The sequence below is a fragment of the Hoplias malabaricus genome, chromosome 11 (assembly GCF_029633855.1).
Source record: "Hoplias malabaricus isolate fHopMal1 chromosome 11, fHopMal1.hap1, whole genome shotgun sequence".
NCBI classification, from domain to species: domain Eukaryota; kingdom Metazoa; phylum Chordata; class Actinopteri; order Characiformes; family Erythrinidae; genus Hoplias; species Hoplias malabaricus.
The window spans coordinates 16,902,455-16,917,351 of NC_089810.1; the positions used below are offsets into that span (position 1 = coordinate 16,902,455).

The 14,897-nt window shown below is 37.6% G+C and overlaps 1 protein-coding gene across 1 annotated transcript; it reads left to right on the forward strand.

Moving 5' to 3' along the window:
- Positions 1-1,243: 1,243 nt before the first annotated feature.
- On the forward strand, positions 1,244-14,180 carry cd151l (CD151 antigen, like). Its single transcript, XM_066684976.1, has 8 exons — positions 1,244-1,402; positions 4,631-4,715; positions 5,193-5,384; positions 8,815-8,889; positions 9,178-9,282; positions 9,377-9,535; positions 10,815-10,901; positions 11,208-14,180. Exons 2-8 carry the CDS (start codon positions 4,632-4,634, stop codon positions 11,265-11,267), a joined length of 762 nt encoding a protein of 253 aa, XP_066541073.1. The 5' UTR covers positions 1,244-1,402; position 4,631; the 3' UTR covers positions 11,268-14,180.
- Positions 14,181-14,897: the final 717 nt, after the last annotated feature.

Here is a 14,897-nt window from a genome sequence, read left to right on the forward strand (position 1 = left end):
TAGCAAAATGTGTGTTTTGGGGGGCTCACTGGCAGGCGTGTGGTTCCCCTGATTGTCACTACATAGCAAGCCCAAATACTGCCTGCTCACTTGTGCCCCTTTAAGTGTAGTGTTGCTATCTGGCAGTATGGCTGTGTCTCAATACCCACTTCTGTGCATTCTGTGCACTACTATATGCATTTCGAGCTGAATTATGCATTTTCCTATTAGTAATTATGCATTTAAATTATGGATGCAGAGCTGGATTCTGGAGCTGAATCCTGTCAAGAACCCTGTACAAGAATCCTAAACCCTGTGCTGAATGGTCCTAGAGCTCACTCACCATTCAGCAGCTCTACAGCTCAGACCACCAATGCTGATCAAATTCCACTTCCACAAACTATCAAACAAATCTCGTATCTGATTAATTAAAACAGATTAATTTGCTACCACGCTATAAGAGGACACACTCACCCTGTATCTTTTCTCTGTCAGAGATACTCAGCAGATGCACACACACTTACCAAGTACAGACTGTTTGACCACAGCCTACAGCCCACAGTGAGGCCGGGGGAAGTAGAGACGGTAATGTACTTTCTCCTTCACTGTGAAAAGTACTGACATATTTAAAAGAAATACTTTCCCAAATTCAGAGGTGAGTTATCAGAGTTCACGGAATTCCCTGACCCAGAGAAACTGAGAGTAGTGTTGGGAAGGGATGCCAGGGCAGGGAGATATGTTCAGAAGTGCCACAGTCTGAGGGAGAGTGGTTAGCACAGCAAACATGCAAAAAAATAACACAGTAGTGACACACTCACCACAAACAAACACACACACACACACAGTGTAAATACAATGTGCATAGCTGATCAAATAATCACATTACAGCATTTATTTGATGTTTAAAAGTACCTTAGTGAACTGAGTGTTTGTGTGCTTGTTGTTATATACGATTGTTATAATAATATTATAACATTGTAATTTACATTGACAATGCGGGGAGTGTGTGAGAGAGAGAGAGAGAGAGAGAGAGAGAGAGAGAGAGAGAGCGAGCGCTTTTAGGTTATACATTGATAATAATTATAATAAGACATGTTTTAGGTTTACTAGGATCACTTCACTCGCCTAGATGAAAGGCGAAAGCTATGATGTGTTTGTTTTTTGTTTGACCCTTGCCTCCTGGGTGTGGCTGAGCTCTGCCTGACCACCTGGAGTTACGAGAGCGTGAGAGAGAGAGAGAGAGAGAGAGAGAGAGAGAGAGAGACAGAGAGAGAGTGAGAGAGAGAGAGAGAGAGAGAGTCCCGACAACTGATTTTACATCCTCGGTCTGTTCTGGGTTTTTCGAGGAGACGAAAGTACGAAGAATATCTATAAGAAGAGATATAAGCGAGAATTTCTTACAAGCTCCAGCTGCGGCGACCAGGTAAAGTTGAGGTGTACGACGAGAGTGGGATACTTGCTAAGCTAAAAATAGTTATTGAATTGAAAGTGGTAATGTTACCAGTTTTGCGGTCTTAATAACGTCTTGGACTAGAGAACATACAACTCATAGTTTGCTGTCACCTAGTGAGGTGCTGTTGGTGTTAATTTAATAGCATTAGTTTGTTGAGGAACTGAGGTGATTTAACGCGTTGCGTTAGCTGTTGACTAGCACTAGCTGAATAAGTTAGTAACAATAGTAGGATATAGCTACACAACGGACAGTTCCTCGGAGACACGGTTCTCACATTTAATAGGTTATCATTCTTCGAAGAAAACGACATGTAAATATGAAATAGCTGATTAAACGGATTTTTTATGTGTCTAGGAGTGCAGTACTCAGGCTCCAAACTCCACATATAGTGTACATTACAAGTCATACAAAATAATAACCTAAATGTGAGACATGGAGTCACACTGTTTAGGCTGATATAAAAGTGACCTTCTGTCCAGCCCATAATGCTCAATTTGGGCGCAGAAGCCGTTACTTCGTGACCTAGGTAGGTACAAGGTGCACTAGGTAGGGAGTATGGAGTCGATTGAGACAGACTTTGTTTCATTGTCTTGTATGAATTTCAGGTCCTGGCAGCAGTTTTTTAAGGAGCTAAAAATATTCATCCCCTTGTGTATTTCATGTGTTTATTTATTTATTTATTTACAGCCAGCTCCTAGTATTACTTATCTTTATTTGCTGAGAGAGGAGTTTTCCTAACCCAGAGCGTGCATGAGTAGAGACAAGTCAGAGATTACTCATATTACACTTTCTGCTCTCTCAGGCAGGGATGTTATTCATGTCTGTGAATGTCTACCAATATCTAATATCTTTCTCTAGCAAAACTAGTCAGTACTGATGGATTGTAGTTTTACATTTGACACAATACGACTTTAAATGTAACACATTTTCTTTCAATATACAAAGATAGATGCTAAGTTAAATAATTAAACGTAAATTATAAAGGTTTAGTGATCTTAAACAAAACACTAATATGACAAACTTTTTTTTTAAATACAGGCTTTTGAGAGAGATTGCAGCAATGCAATTTTGTTGCATTCGATAGAAATATTACTTTTGTGGATTATTCCTCCATCTGTCTCTATCAAACAAACAAATAAACCAAGCAGGATCCCTAGCACATGATCTAGACGAATAGATTACCTGAACATTCCCCTATGGTGATTAAACGCTGCCCATCCCTGTTGCTTAACCACAGTCAGGGGTGTCTGCTTGTTTTGTTGGTGGTTTCTGTGAAGGACTCCTGAGTTATTAAATGAACAAAGACCCTTTTCTCCCACTTTATTCCATAATAAGATATAGTGCAGCCTGAACTTTGATGACTGTTCATACTATAGTGACCATATCACAAATATTTTGAAAAACTAATTATTGGGACTCCTGGATTCAGTCTTTCTTGTGTCTGTAAATGTTTGTTTAGGAGACAAAATTACCTAATTTCACAGATTAAATACTAAAACTGTTGTGATTTACCTCTACTGAGATCTTTGTGTATGATCTTGAACTGCAGTAGTTTAAAGATGTGTGAAGAACTTTGTTTAATTTGACAGGCACACTAAAAGGGCTTGTCTTTACTCTGACACGCAGGTGATGATACGCAAACATGGAGAGGTTCTTACATTAACACTGTCTAATTAATCATTGTGCTTTGCAAATTCACCATATATTTGCCAGATAGAAAATCATATCATTAGTACATTGTTTTAATGTTCTTCTTATAGCCTGCTTATATACTGCTGAGCTGTACATGATATTTCAGATCAAATCCTAATAATATCTTGGTATAAGTGCATTTCCATGCTTTCAAAACTTGACATAACTAATGACATTTAATACCATGTGCTATATTTTGATGGTTATAACCTGGATTATGTGCTCAGTTAGAATTTTGTTCACTTCTTTTGTTTTGTGGAATGAAAATTAGTTACACAGAAGGAACTGCCCCAAAACATTGATGATAAGCTCTTTTATAGACTGTAAGGGGTGGGAAACAACGGATGAGGTTAAGAGGATTTGAAAAGGGCATACTCTGTCTATAGCGTGTCTGGACTTGTGTTGGTGGGAAAGGTGTACGTGGACCAGGCGTCAAAGTTTTAAGATTTTGAAAATTCTACTGATGATTTTTTTTGTGTGTGCCTACCTATTTATGTTTTGTTGGCCAAATAAATGAAATAAAAAGGGTTAAAAAAGTATTATTTGCTCTCATAGCACTTTCATATAATTGCTTCCTGTGATGTACAGATGTTTGGTTCCTACCACCACTGCAATGAATTGACTCGGTAAATCAGTCTCTATTTAAGCTTTCTATATCACATCGCTCTGAATGACTTTATTTAAACCTAAAGAATGAACTATGCCAACATTGAATTTTCTCTTGATATTCTGCACTCTTTATTCTGGTACTTGAAACAGAGGCCATGAGAGCTGACTTCTGCAGTGATCCTCTCTTGGTGCTTGAGGTCTGATGGTGGTCTCTTTGTAGAGGAAGGGCTGGTTAACAAACGCTTCTGCTAAACTTTATAATTGAGCTTTAATTTACTCACGCCTACATTTTGTGTAAGAACTTTATTCTGTTGAGGCCTGTGGTGAGTCTGAAACTTTCCCTGAATCATTTGGCACAAAGCAGGAACACACCTTTTACCGGGCATTACACACTCACACATTCACTTTCGCACACTAACACCTGTGGACACTTTCTGGACAAAGGGAGGGTAACTGGAGCACCCAGAGGAATGAAGTAACATCTTTTTCCAAAGACGTCTATGGAACTTAATAAATATGACTTATTCATAGCCCTCATTGATGAAGAATTAATATTTCTTTAGTGAAGTCACCACGTGACGTAGTTTTGGGAGCTAGACCATGCCCCAATTACCTCTCCACAGCTCTATTTATACCCCTTCACTCTCACTCCATCCCCGTGTCAAACAACATCGCACCCACCACCACCCCATCTCCCCCCTTTTTCATTCTGACCACTTTAAGCCCTGGGGGGGGCACGGCTTTTACGCACACGCCTCCGAGCCACCTCGAACTCCAGCCAAAACCCTCTGAGTTTGCCCCCCTCTCTGATGCTTCTCTGGGCGTGGTCTATGCTAGTAAATAAGTAATTTGCCTAGTATTCAGTAATTGTAATCTAACACATTCCTTCTGTTTCAGGATGGGGGCAAATGATGAGAAGAAAAAGACTTGTGGGACTGTTTGCCTGAAGTACCTTCTGTTCACTTTTAACTTCCTGTTCTGGGTAAGTCTATTTAACTTGATTCTAGCCCTGGGTGTGCTACTTTATATTGAGGCTATTTAAATGAACATAAAATCGGTTTAGTGTTTTTAAAAGTATGATAATTTAGAGAATATATTAATATAAATGTGATCCTGATAACGATGTCTAGTCTTCAATGGCTAGTGTCTTGGAAAATAAAATGTGTATTTATATATACTTACTTTACCACATCACCTGTCTCTCCACTCTGAAGTTATAAGGAGTAGTTCAGCATTGGAGGTGGCTTTTGGAGGTGAATGAGACACAATAATTTTTACATAGTAGTTTTTTCTCAGTTACTCAAAGCACAGTGTCACAGATGTGCTATTTAAGTCCAAGAGACCAAAAGGGTCATGAAAATATGACTAAATAACGCATGTGGATTTAAATGACAAAAATGCAACCCACATGCACAATGTGCGCTCTTTTACACGTATTACATTTTTTCAATGTTCTCAGCTGGCAGGGGGTGCTGTGATGGCTGTAGGAGTATGGACAATAGCAGCGAAAAGTGACTACATCAGCCTGCTGTCCTCCAGGATCTATGCTGTTTCTGCCTATATCCTGATTCTGGCAGGTGCCATTGTCATGGTGACTGGAGTTCTAGGTTGCTGTGCCACCGTCAAAGAGCAGAGACGATTGCTAAGAGTGGTGAGATGAAGAAATACATATGTTCTTGTACATACAATTGACCATCAGTGCACTTACATGTGATTTAAAAGGAAGATGTGTATCAGTGTTTTTTAAGGCGACATTCATGATTTGAACCAAAATACACTTTTTATAAAAACCTTAGAATCTTCCCCTTTGCTAGCTCTCGGGTTGTTTTGCATGCTTGAAACCAGCTAATGTCTTTACAAAATTCCAGTGTCTGTAAATGGCTAGAGGAAAAAACAAGGGTCTCATTATGCTTGGCTTTCTCTCTCTGCTCACGGCAGAAAACTGGCATTTGGAGGTTTTTAGACAGTGAAGAGACCTCCAAACTTTGTAAGACATGAATCAAAATGCGGATATCCTGCTCCGTAGATGGGTAATATTTACCTATTTTTGATGTAGTTATAATCCAATTTCAGGAAAGTGGAAACTGCATGAAAGTAAACATAAACTGAAAATGCTACAAACCTTAACAACTTGAGTAACATGAGTTTGTGTGGTAATTCTAACAGTGAATAAAAACTTACTTAAAGTTAAACTTCAGCCACATAGTTGTTTTTTTGTCCTTGTTCCACCTTAAGTAGCACTAGCTAGAACGTAAACAAAAGAGAGAAAGGCATTTACCCATAATCGTAGACGTTGCCTTTAAAGTAGAGTGGTAGCATGTGTGAGAGTGTGAGAGCTTACAGTGAAAAGACAAAATGCTGTTTGAGGTGTAATGATATTATTAAGTTGGTACCTCAGAATGAGGCATTGCAAAATACATTTTGAACTTGGAAATAATATTCGAAAACCCAGAGGGTTATATATTTTTTCCCTGGCTGAGATCTTTTGAAAGGACATCTCTCGCCTACCTGCATGAGGTCCCATATAAAACCCCCTAATTTACAATCCTGCTCTGCTAACAAAAGGTAGAAAGCAGGTATGCGTTCACTGCTGGTTAACAGTGAAATGAATCCAGACCACATCACAAAGGTTCTTTGTTTTTGTGCAGACACTGCAGCATATTTGTATGTCATGGTGAAATATTAGACTTGAAGAGGGTAGATATTGGGAGAAATGGGAGAAGAATGAGAGAGTACGTGGAGGTCATATCCTGAGTGAAATATTGTATGTAGCTTTTGTTTTTACCTGTACATTTACAAACCCATATTTCCAAAAAAAGTTATCAAAATTTTAAATGCTGCATCTGGGAAATATTTTTTGGTTTTTGAAATATATTTGCCTGTTATGGATTTGACGCAAGCAGCAGATTCCAGAAATTTGGCACGGGAGCAGTGATTACCCCTGTGTTGCATTACATTATAAGAACATCTTGTTAAAGTTTGGGAACTGAGAAAAACAATTGCTTAAGTTTTGAAAGTGAAATATTTTCCCATTCATTTTTGTAGGATTTCAGGTTCTCAACAGAACCTTTTCTTTTGTGAGAGACTTAATTCACTTTTACACACAGTACAGATCAGATACAATCTCATCTCTGTGTGTTCACACTTTATAAATATTTAGGCCTTAAAAGTGTTGACGAAATATATATCGTGTTTTGCATGTCCTTTTCTGCAAGTAAGAAGACAGCACAGATGTGAGTATATAGGTGTACCTTCCTCCAGCATTTAAGCAGGGCAAGATGTGGAGGAGAGCATGTCCAGGCAGGTTCAAATATGCACTGCTTTATCCCTGCAGAGAGGACTCACTTTGCTCTGACATACCTGCTCGCTGTTCAGACAGAGAGCGGGAAAGACATCTGTGCACTTCATTATCTTATGGTTTAGAGCGGTGAAGAAATTAAATAGCTTTTATTAAACAGAAAGTTTTATTCCAGTGCTCAGTAAGATGTTAGCTTTGTTGATGTTAGCAATACTGAAAACATTTAGTATATTTAGTATACATTTAGTATATAGTCACAGCCTGGAAAAACATACCCATTTTTAGTTTACTGCATCATTTGAACACAGCAGCTATCCATCACATTGTGTAAAATGTTCATGATGAATGGACCAATAGAAATGTGGCAGAATTACTTGGAATAAAATTGTATTCATTGATAGATAAGACTACTTTTTTGAAAAATGAATTAATATACTTTTAGGGTGATAGAAATATTTCTGTGCTGGTAGAAACCTGGTAAATACATTAAGTTCCCTTTGTGGGAAAAGAAACTCAACCGTCTAATTAAAAAATAGGCTTAAATTCTGAATTAAATTGTAAAATAATTCAAAAATTATTTTCAAATCCCTAATATTCTAAGAAAATTTTCACCGTTTTCACAACTTGGTATTGTACATTTAGCATGCCCCTGTTTTCAAGCACACACAAGAAATGGTCAGTTTACTTTTCACAGTTTGAGGAAGTTATTTGCTTTACTGTTTGTGCATGTGTGTAGCAGCAAATTAAAGCCAACCAAAGAAAGAGAAAAGAGAAATACGTATATAAATAAAATAGCTATATACATTAAAACATAAGATTAATCTGTGTTAATTTTGTTCTTTTATTATTTTTTAAACACATTAATCATTTTACCAAATTTGACTGCCAGTTCCTCTCATAAATTAACTCTTTCACAGAGCCTAGTGACATATCAGCAGTTTTACTTAACGATGTAAACACATACTGATTTGTTCAGAATGTAGATTACATTTTTTTAATGCCGAAATGTTTATTTAACCTCATAGCTAACTCTCACTCACTTACCCTTCCCTGTCCTCCTTGTTTTCTCACTCTCTCTCTCACACACACACACACACACACACGTGTGTGGGAGTTGCTGCTCCTGTGGAGAGGTTTGGCACATTTTCTCTCCAACCTCGCTTATTCAATCTGTTTTCTCTTAAAAAATTGTCAAAGCTGGAATATAGAGGAGTTTTATTGTTTGAGCCACCAGCTGCACTGCAGTTGTGTTACGTTCTCCATTAAATCTTCTGTGTCTGAGCTTCGTTGTGTTCAATGCTAAAGCTCTCCATGAAACTTTTACTAAGCAAAGTAAATTATTCTAATTTAAAAATAATCAAAACAAAAAATAAATAAATATATAGTTTCCTCTAGCCAGTTTTTTATTCATAACACACTACTCATTTATCTCAAAAGGAAGTACTAGTGTTTTACCTTGTGATGTTACATTAAATATCCATTATTAAAAGCTTCAAACCTAACAAGGGAAAAATGGAGGTAATCAAGAATCACAGCAATGGTATGATTTATTGATCAACAGCCTTTACATTTATATAATGGTCTAGAACATGCATCAAGTCTAAACCACAAAAGTTGTAACTATAAAAACTAAATGATGAGAAAGATCTATACATTTATGGTTGTTCTGCTTATTTTTTTAATGAGGCCCGACATAAATCTCAGTAACCCTTGAAAACTATCATTTGTTTTGGTGTTTTTTTTTCTGCCTCTTTAACTCTGTATTGTTTTTGAATTCTTTCAGTATTTTGTTTTACTGCTGTGCATTTTCCTTCTGGAGATCCTGGCTGGGATATTGGCCTATATCTATTATCAACAGGTAAAATCTTCTCTACCTGAAGCAACATGTTCTTGCTTTTATTCCTGTGAATTATTTATGTATGTCATTAATTAATTAATTAATTATGTGCTCTAAGATCTTTATTTTAACCTTATATTTGCTGATAAAATGAAAATAAACTGCTTTTTCCCCCCTGAAATGTATTAAGCATACTGAATAATGTCCAAAGCTGTTAATTAATTTTTTAATTAATTTATATTGGTTACCTACTTGTTAAGTCTCCTGTAGCTTCTGCCTAATAGTAAACAATATAATAATCTGTCCTAGCTGAATGATGAGCTGAAGACTAATCTGAAAGAAATTATGGTGCAGAAGTATCATCAGGCTGACCAGGATCATGTCACCCAGGCCGTAGATAAACTACAGCAAGAGGTAAACATTTATTTTTGTAGCATGTTATTTGTGAGAGTGCATCCTACAATGCGAGTTCTATTGAGATTTGTCCCAATTTATTTCTCGCTCATAGTTTAAGTGCTGTGGCAGTACAAACTCGTCAGACTGGGCAGAAAACGCTTGGATTAATTCCACTGGATCCAATAAAAGGAAGGTTCCAGACAGCTGCTGTAAGAGTCCATCCGATTTCTGTGGTAAGAGGGACCACGCCTCAAACATTTACAAAGTAGAGGTGAGCTCCTTTCATTGTCTGCATGACATTTTGTTGAAGGCCTTATCATTGTGTTGTGAAGCAGTAGTGTGATGAAGAGTAGATTCCATTGACATCATCCCATATTTGTGTTTGTAGTGTATGGTGTATATACACCGTGAGTGTGTATGTATGTGAGAGAGTTGCCTTTCTAAAATGTGTAAACTTAAGAACTATTTATGAACCTGTATTAAAAAAGGTTTATTGCCAAAGTTATCACACATTGTTTGCAGTATTTTTTTTCTAGTTTGTCCAGCAGGGGTCAGCAGCAGACCTCACCTCATTTCAGGAACTCTCAAGCTTCAATGTCTTCAGCCAATTGAACCAGCTTGTCCTGGGTGATCCCAAGGCATTCCAAGCTGGCTGGGGATATAATCCCAGTGGCTCCTGTGTCTATCTCAGGGCTTTGAAGTAGTGTTGAGACAATCCTCTTGTCTACCAGGACAAACTTTGAATGTGTGATCACCTGCAGGGCATTTCCTGAGTAGGAAAGTGACCTACCACTATAGAGTTTGGTATCAGAGCCCACACTGTAGCAGTGTGCCCAACTAGACCTAGTTGGTATCTCTCAACCTCCTGCACCAGCTTTGGCTAGTAACACCTCCATTCCCAGATTATATTCCACCTGCCACCCAATGTCATAGGACCTTGCCTTTAGCCTGAAACCTGTGGGCGTTGCTCTGGATTGATACCAGTCGAGTAAATACATTTTTTTTTCAAAATGTTTGGCCCTTATCCGCGAGCCATAAGTAACATTTCGTAGGTGGATGTTCATTGGAGAATGAAAATGTGCTTATTTGATGTTTTTGTAATTCAGTAGTCTGTATGTCTGCTTACAGATTGAATCTTGGGTGGCATAAGATGTTGCTTACGGGTGTTGCTGACAAACAGCTCAAGGGTTTTTGTTGTTCTGGGTTCAAACCCTGCCTTATGTCACTCTCTGTGAAGAGTTTGGGGTGTTTCCCCTGGGTGCTCCCTGCGTTTCCCCCGAATGCTCGGGTTTCCTTCCACTGCGCAAATACACATATAGGTAGGAGAATTGGCTGTTCAAAATTGTCCATTGTTCTGAATGTCTGAGTGAGTGCGCCCTGTGATTGACTGGGCTCAGCACCCACCTTCACTCTGAACAGGATAAAGTGTTTACAGAAATTAATGAATGAAGGAAGATTGCAACTCTCTTGGGAGTCTTTTTTTAATTGTATATGTTTGTTGATTGTGCTGTTTGAAATTCCCATTTTGTTACTTTCTTTTGCATTATTAGGGTGGCTGCATCACTAAGCTGGAGAACTTCATTCAGGACCATCTTAAAATCATTGGTGCTGTGGGTGTGGGCATTGCCTCAGTGCAGGTGAGAATTTTTCTGTCTTAGGACACTAACGTTAATACTCTGAAATGAATAATTTAATAATAAGAAAAATGGATCACTTTGCATTTATTTAATTTTCACACCAATTGACAAACCAGCCATATGAAATTACAGGAGAAAAATGTACACAAAGATCTGATGCCACCTATTTATTTCTTACTTAAATATTATACGTACAATTGTGATTAGTTAAGAAACATTAATGAAAGCAGGTCTCAAATAGAATGGAGGCTGTAATACAGGTTAATGATGAACACTAAATACTGATACATTTCATTCTCTTTTCAGATCATTGGTATGATTTTTACATGCTGCCTGTACAGGAGTTTGAAATCAGAACCATACTGAATTATCAGCGGTCAGTTGGAGTATTACAGGACACGAAACAAACATTTACTTCAAGTACATACAAGAAGGGTACTCTTAGGAGATTATGGTGAGGTTCAAGGCTGGTATTAATGATGATAAGTGTCTGTGTTGTTATACGTGTTGAATTGCGTTGGAACATATGTGCCTATTATGAAGTGATTTGCTACAAACTATGAACCTTTTGGTGTAGAGCATCAATGCACTTGAAATTGTTTTTAAATAGCAGCCTCAGTGGTTCTTTTACTGACCAGTCATGTTTAATCCAGAATGTAATATGCATAGTGTAGCTTTAATTTCTTTAAACTGATCTTTTTTTAATTAAGCCATTTCTTTTAAAACTTCTTAAACTCAGAACTGGGGGGTTATGACTGATTTTTATATTTATATATGATACCATCCTTTTGTTGTTTTCTATATTTTTAAGTACTGTTTTTGCTTACATTTCTAGACAGATTTTATATAATCCTCCTTTAGTGTTAATGTCAGTGTAGTGTAATGTATTCCAAGATCAAACTTATATAGTGTTAAGACCCCCCCGTAAACTTAGTATTAAAATGTAGAAACCTTAAAATAATATTCAATTAGCCTCAAATCAAACTGACTGCACTGTTTTATTGTAACTGTTTGAAAATTTACATTCACAGTAACAGTAATATACAGAAATGCAAAGTAATTTTTTGTATTAAAAGTCAGTATTTTTAAACCATAACTTGTTTTTTTAAAACACACATTGCTGCTCTCATATGACATACATTTCATTTCTATAACTTTAACATGGCAGCTACTGAAGTACAAAGTACCTAAAACTTAAAGACCCTTCAACCGTAAGAACCACTTTTAAAATATGTGTATGTTTGTGTGCGTTTGTTGGAGGGAGAAGGAACGAGAGAGTGACTACAGTGAACTTGTTAGTTATTGAACTACAAGGTACATGGTGGATGATGACGAAAAAAACTACCCAATAGTTTTTATATACACACATTATATACATATTTATTAAAAATATATAAATATATATTTGTTGTAACAGTGCTTCTTGGCAACTTTTAAATGATGCCACATTTGTAAGGAACATGCATTTGTGCTAATATATGTTTTCTTCAAACTTCAATGATCCAGTCCGCCAAACACTAGAGTAAATGGCAAAATATGCTGTTTGGCATTGGCAGAGACTAGTAAATCAATATTATAATCTCATGGAGGTCTGGATTTGGAATCATATTCAAAATAAAAGTGGAAAATCAAATTACAGGCTGATTCAAGTTCAGTTGAATGTCCTCAAGACAAGTTAAAATGAGGATCAGTAGTGTGTGTGGCCTCCACGTGCCGTATGACCTCCCTACAACAGCTGGGCATGCTCCTGATGAGGTGGCGGATGTTCTCCTGAGGGATCTCCTCACAGACCTGGATTAAAGCATCAGTCAACTCCTGGACAGTCTGTGGTGCAACGTGCCTTTGGTGGATGGAATGGGACATGATGTCCCAGATGTGCTCGATTGGATTCAGGATTCAGGGGCAGGCTAGTCCATAGCATGAACTGCTCACACACTTCAGCCACATGAGGCCTAGCATTGTCATGCATCAAAAGGAACCCAGGGTCCACTGCACCAGCATATGGTCTCACAATGGGTCTGAGAATCTCATCCCGGTACCTAATGACAGTCAGGGTACATGGCTTTTGCATGGAAGAGCTGTGCAGCCCTCCAAAGTAATGCCTCCCCACACCATTACTGACCCACTGCCAAACCAGGGTTGTAGACACCACCTCATGCTACCTCTAGGGGTGAGAGTGCTGACAAAAAGCAAGTGACTAAAACATCAGCCAGAAAGGATGAGAACAGAGAAATGGTCTGTGATCACCACCTGCAGTACCACTGCTTTATAGGGGTTGTCTTGCTAATTGCCTCTCATTTCTACCTGTTGTCTGTTCCATTTGCACACAGCAAGTGAAATTGATTCACAGTCAGTGTTGCTTCCACCTGGACAGGTTGATTTCACAGAAGCGTGATTGACCTGGAGTTACATTGTGTTGTTTAAGTGTTCTCACTGATGCTGACCTAGGTGAGGATGAGTGCTTTCCAGTTAAAACATTTTCTGCACTGCTGTTAATGAGGGCATGGTTAAAAATATCCTAAAATTGGCTCAAACTTTAAAATAAGAAAGATATTGCTTTTAAGTCTCATGATTAAGTCAATATAATCTGTCAAATATAATTTTATTTTTTAAAATATACAAACTCTATGCATGCTTTCATATGTCTTGCACTGAGGAGAGGCTTCTGTCAAGCTTCAGTGATAGTTGACTTTGTTGAACTTTCTCCCATCTCTGTATGGTTGTATGGGTTTATATGTTTGTGTGTATGTACGTTTTTAAGTCTTTTCTCCATTGTTTTATTGTGTTATTGTTTTTTCCCACTTCTTGTCCAATGCTTAAGATTGTGTGCTGCTGTAACAAGTAAATTTCCCCGATGTGGGATAAATAAAGTCAAGTCAAGTCATCTCCCTACTGAATCTCTGGACCTCAGTCACAGTGATCTTTGGATTTCTCTTTACCTTTCTCACCAAGACTCTTCTCCCACAATTGCTCAGTTTTGCTGGACAGCCAGGTCTAGGAAGAGTTCTGGTCATCCCAAATTTCCTCCATTTAAGGATTATGGAGGCCACTGTGCTCTTAGGAACCTTGAATGCTGCAAAAATTATTTTGTAACCATGGCCAAATCTGTGCCTTGCCACAATTCTGAGCTCCTTGGGCAGTTCCTTTGACCTCATGGTGCTCATTTGTTCTGACATGAACTGTAAGGTCTCATATAGACAGGTGTGTGCCTTTCCTAATCAAGTCCAATCAGTTTAATTAAACACAGCTGAACTCCAATGAAGGAGTAGAACCATCTCAAGGAGGATCAGAAGAAATGGACAGCATGTGGGTTAAATGAGTGTCACAGCAAAGGGTCTGAATACTTATGATCATGTGAAATTTCAGTTTTTCTTTTTTAATAAATTTGCAAAACATTCTACATTTCTGTTTTTTTCCTGTCAAGATGGGGTGATTATTTTTTATTTTAGCAAATGCCTGCAATGAAACAGAGTCAAATATTTAAAGGGGTATTTGAATACTTATATATATATATATATATATATATATATATATATATATATATATATATATATATATATAAGAGAGAGAGAGAGAGAGAGAGAGAGAGAGAGAGAGAATACCAGTCAAATGTTTACGTTATAGCAATGTAAAAGTACTAAAATGCTGATATTAACAAGCAGTCTTTTGTATAACTGTAAAATTGCTTTTAAAGTCCCACAGCTCCTGCAGATCATTTCTTTGCCATTGCTTTAACATGCATTTATTTCCACCCTTGTTTTTGCATGTGTTTTAAATGAGTTCACATTGAGCCGGACCATAAATGCTGTGAGCAGACTTGCAAGGAGACCTAAGTAAATATTTGCAGGGCTTAGGCACATCACTGCAAAGATGAAGACATCTCTTATTATTTTTCCTCTAGTCATCCTTTTTGGGATTACAGCTGCTGTTGTAAGAGAACATGTTTTCTTAAACGTAAAAATGAACTGGTTCGATGCACAAAATTATTGCAGAAAA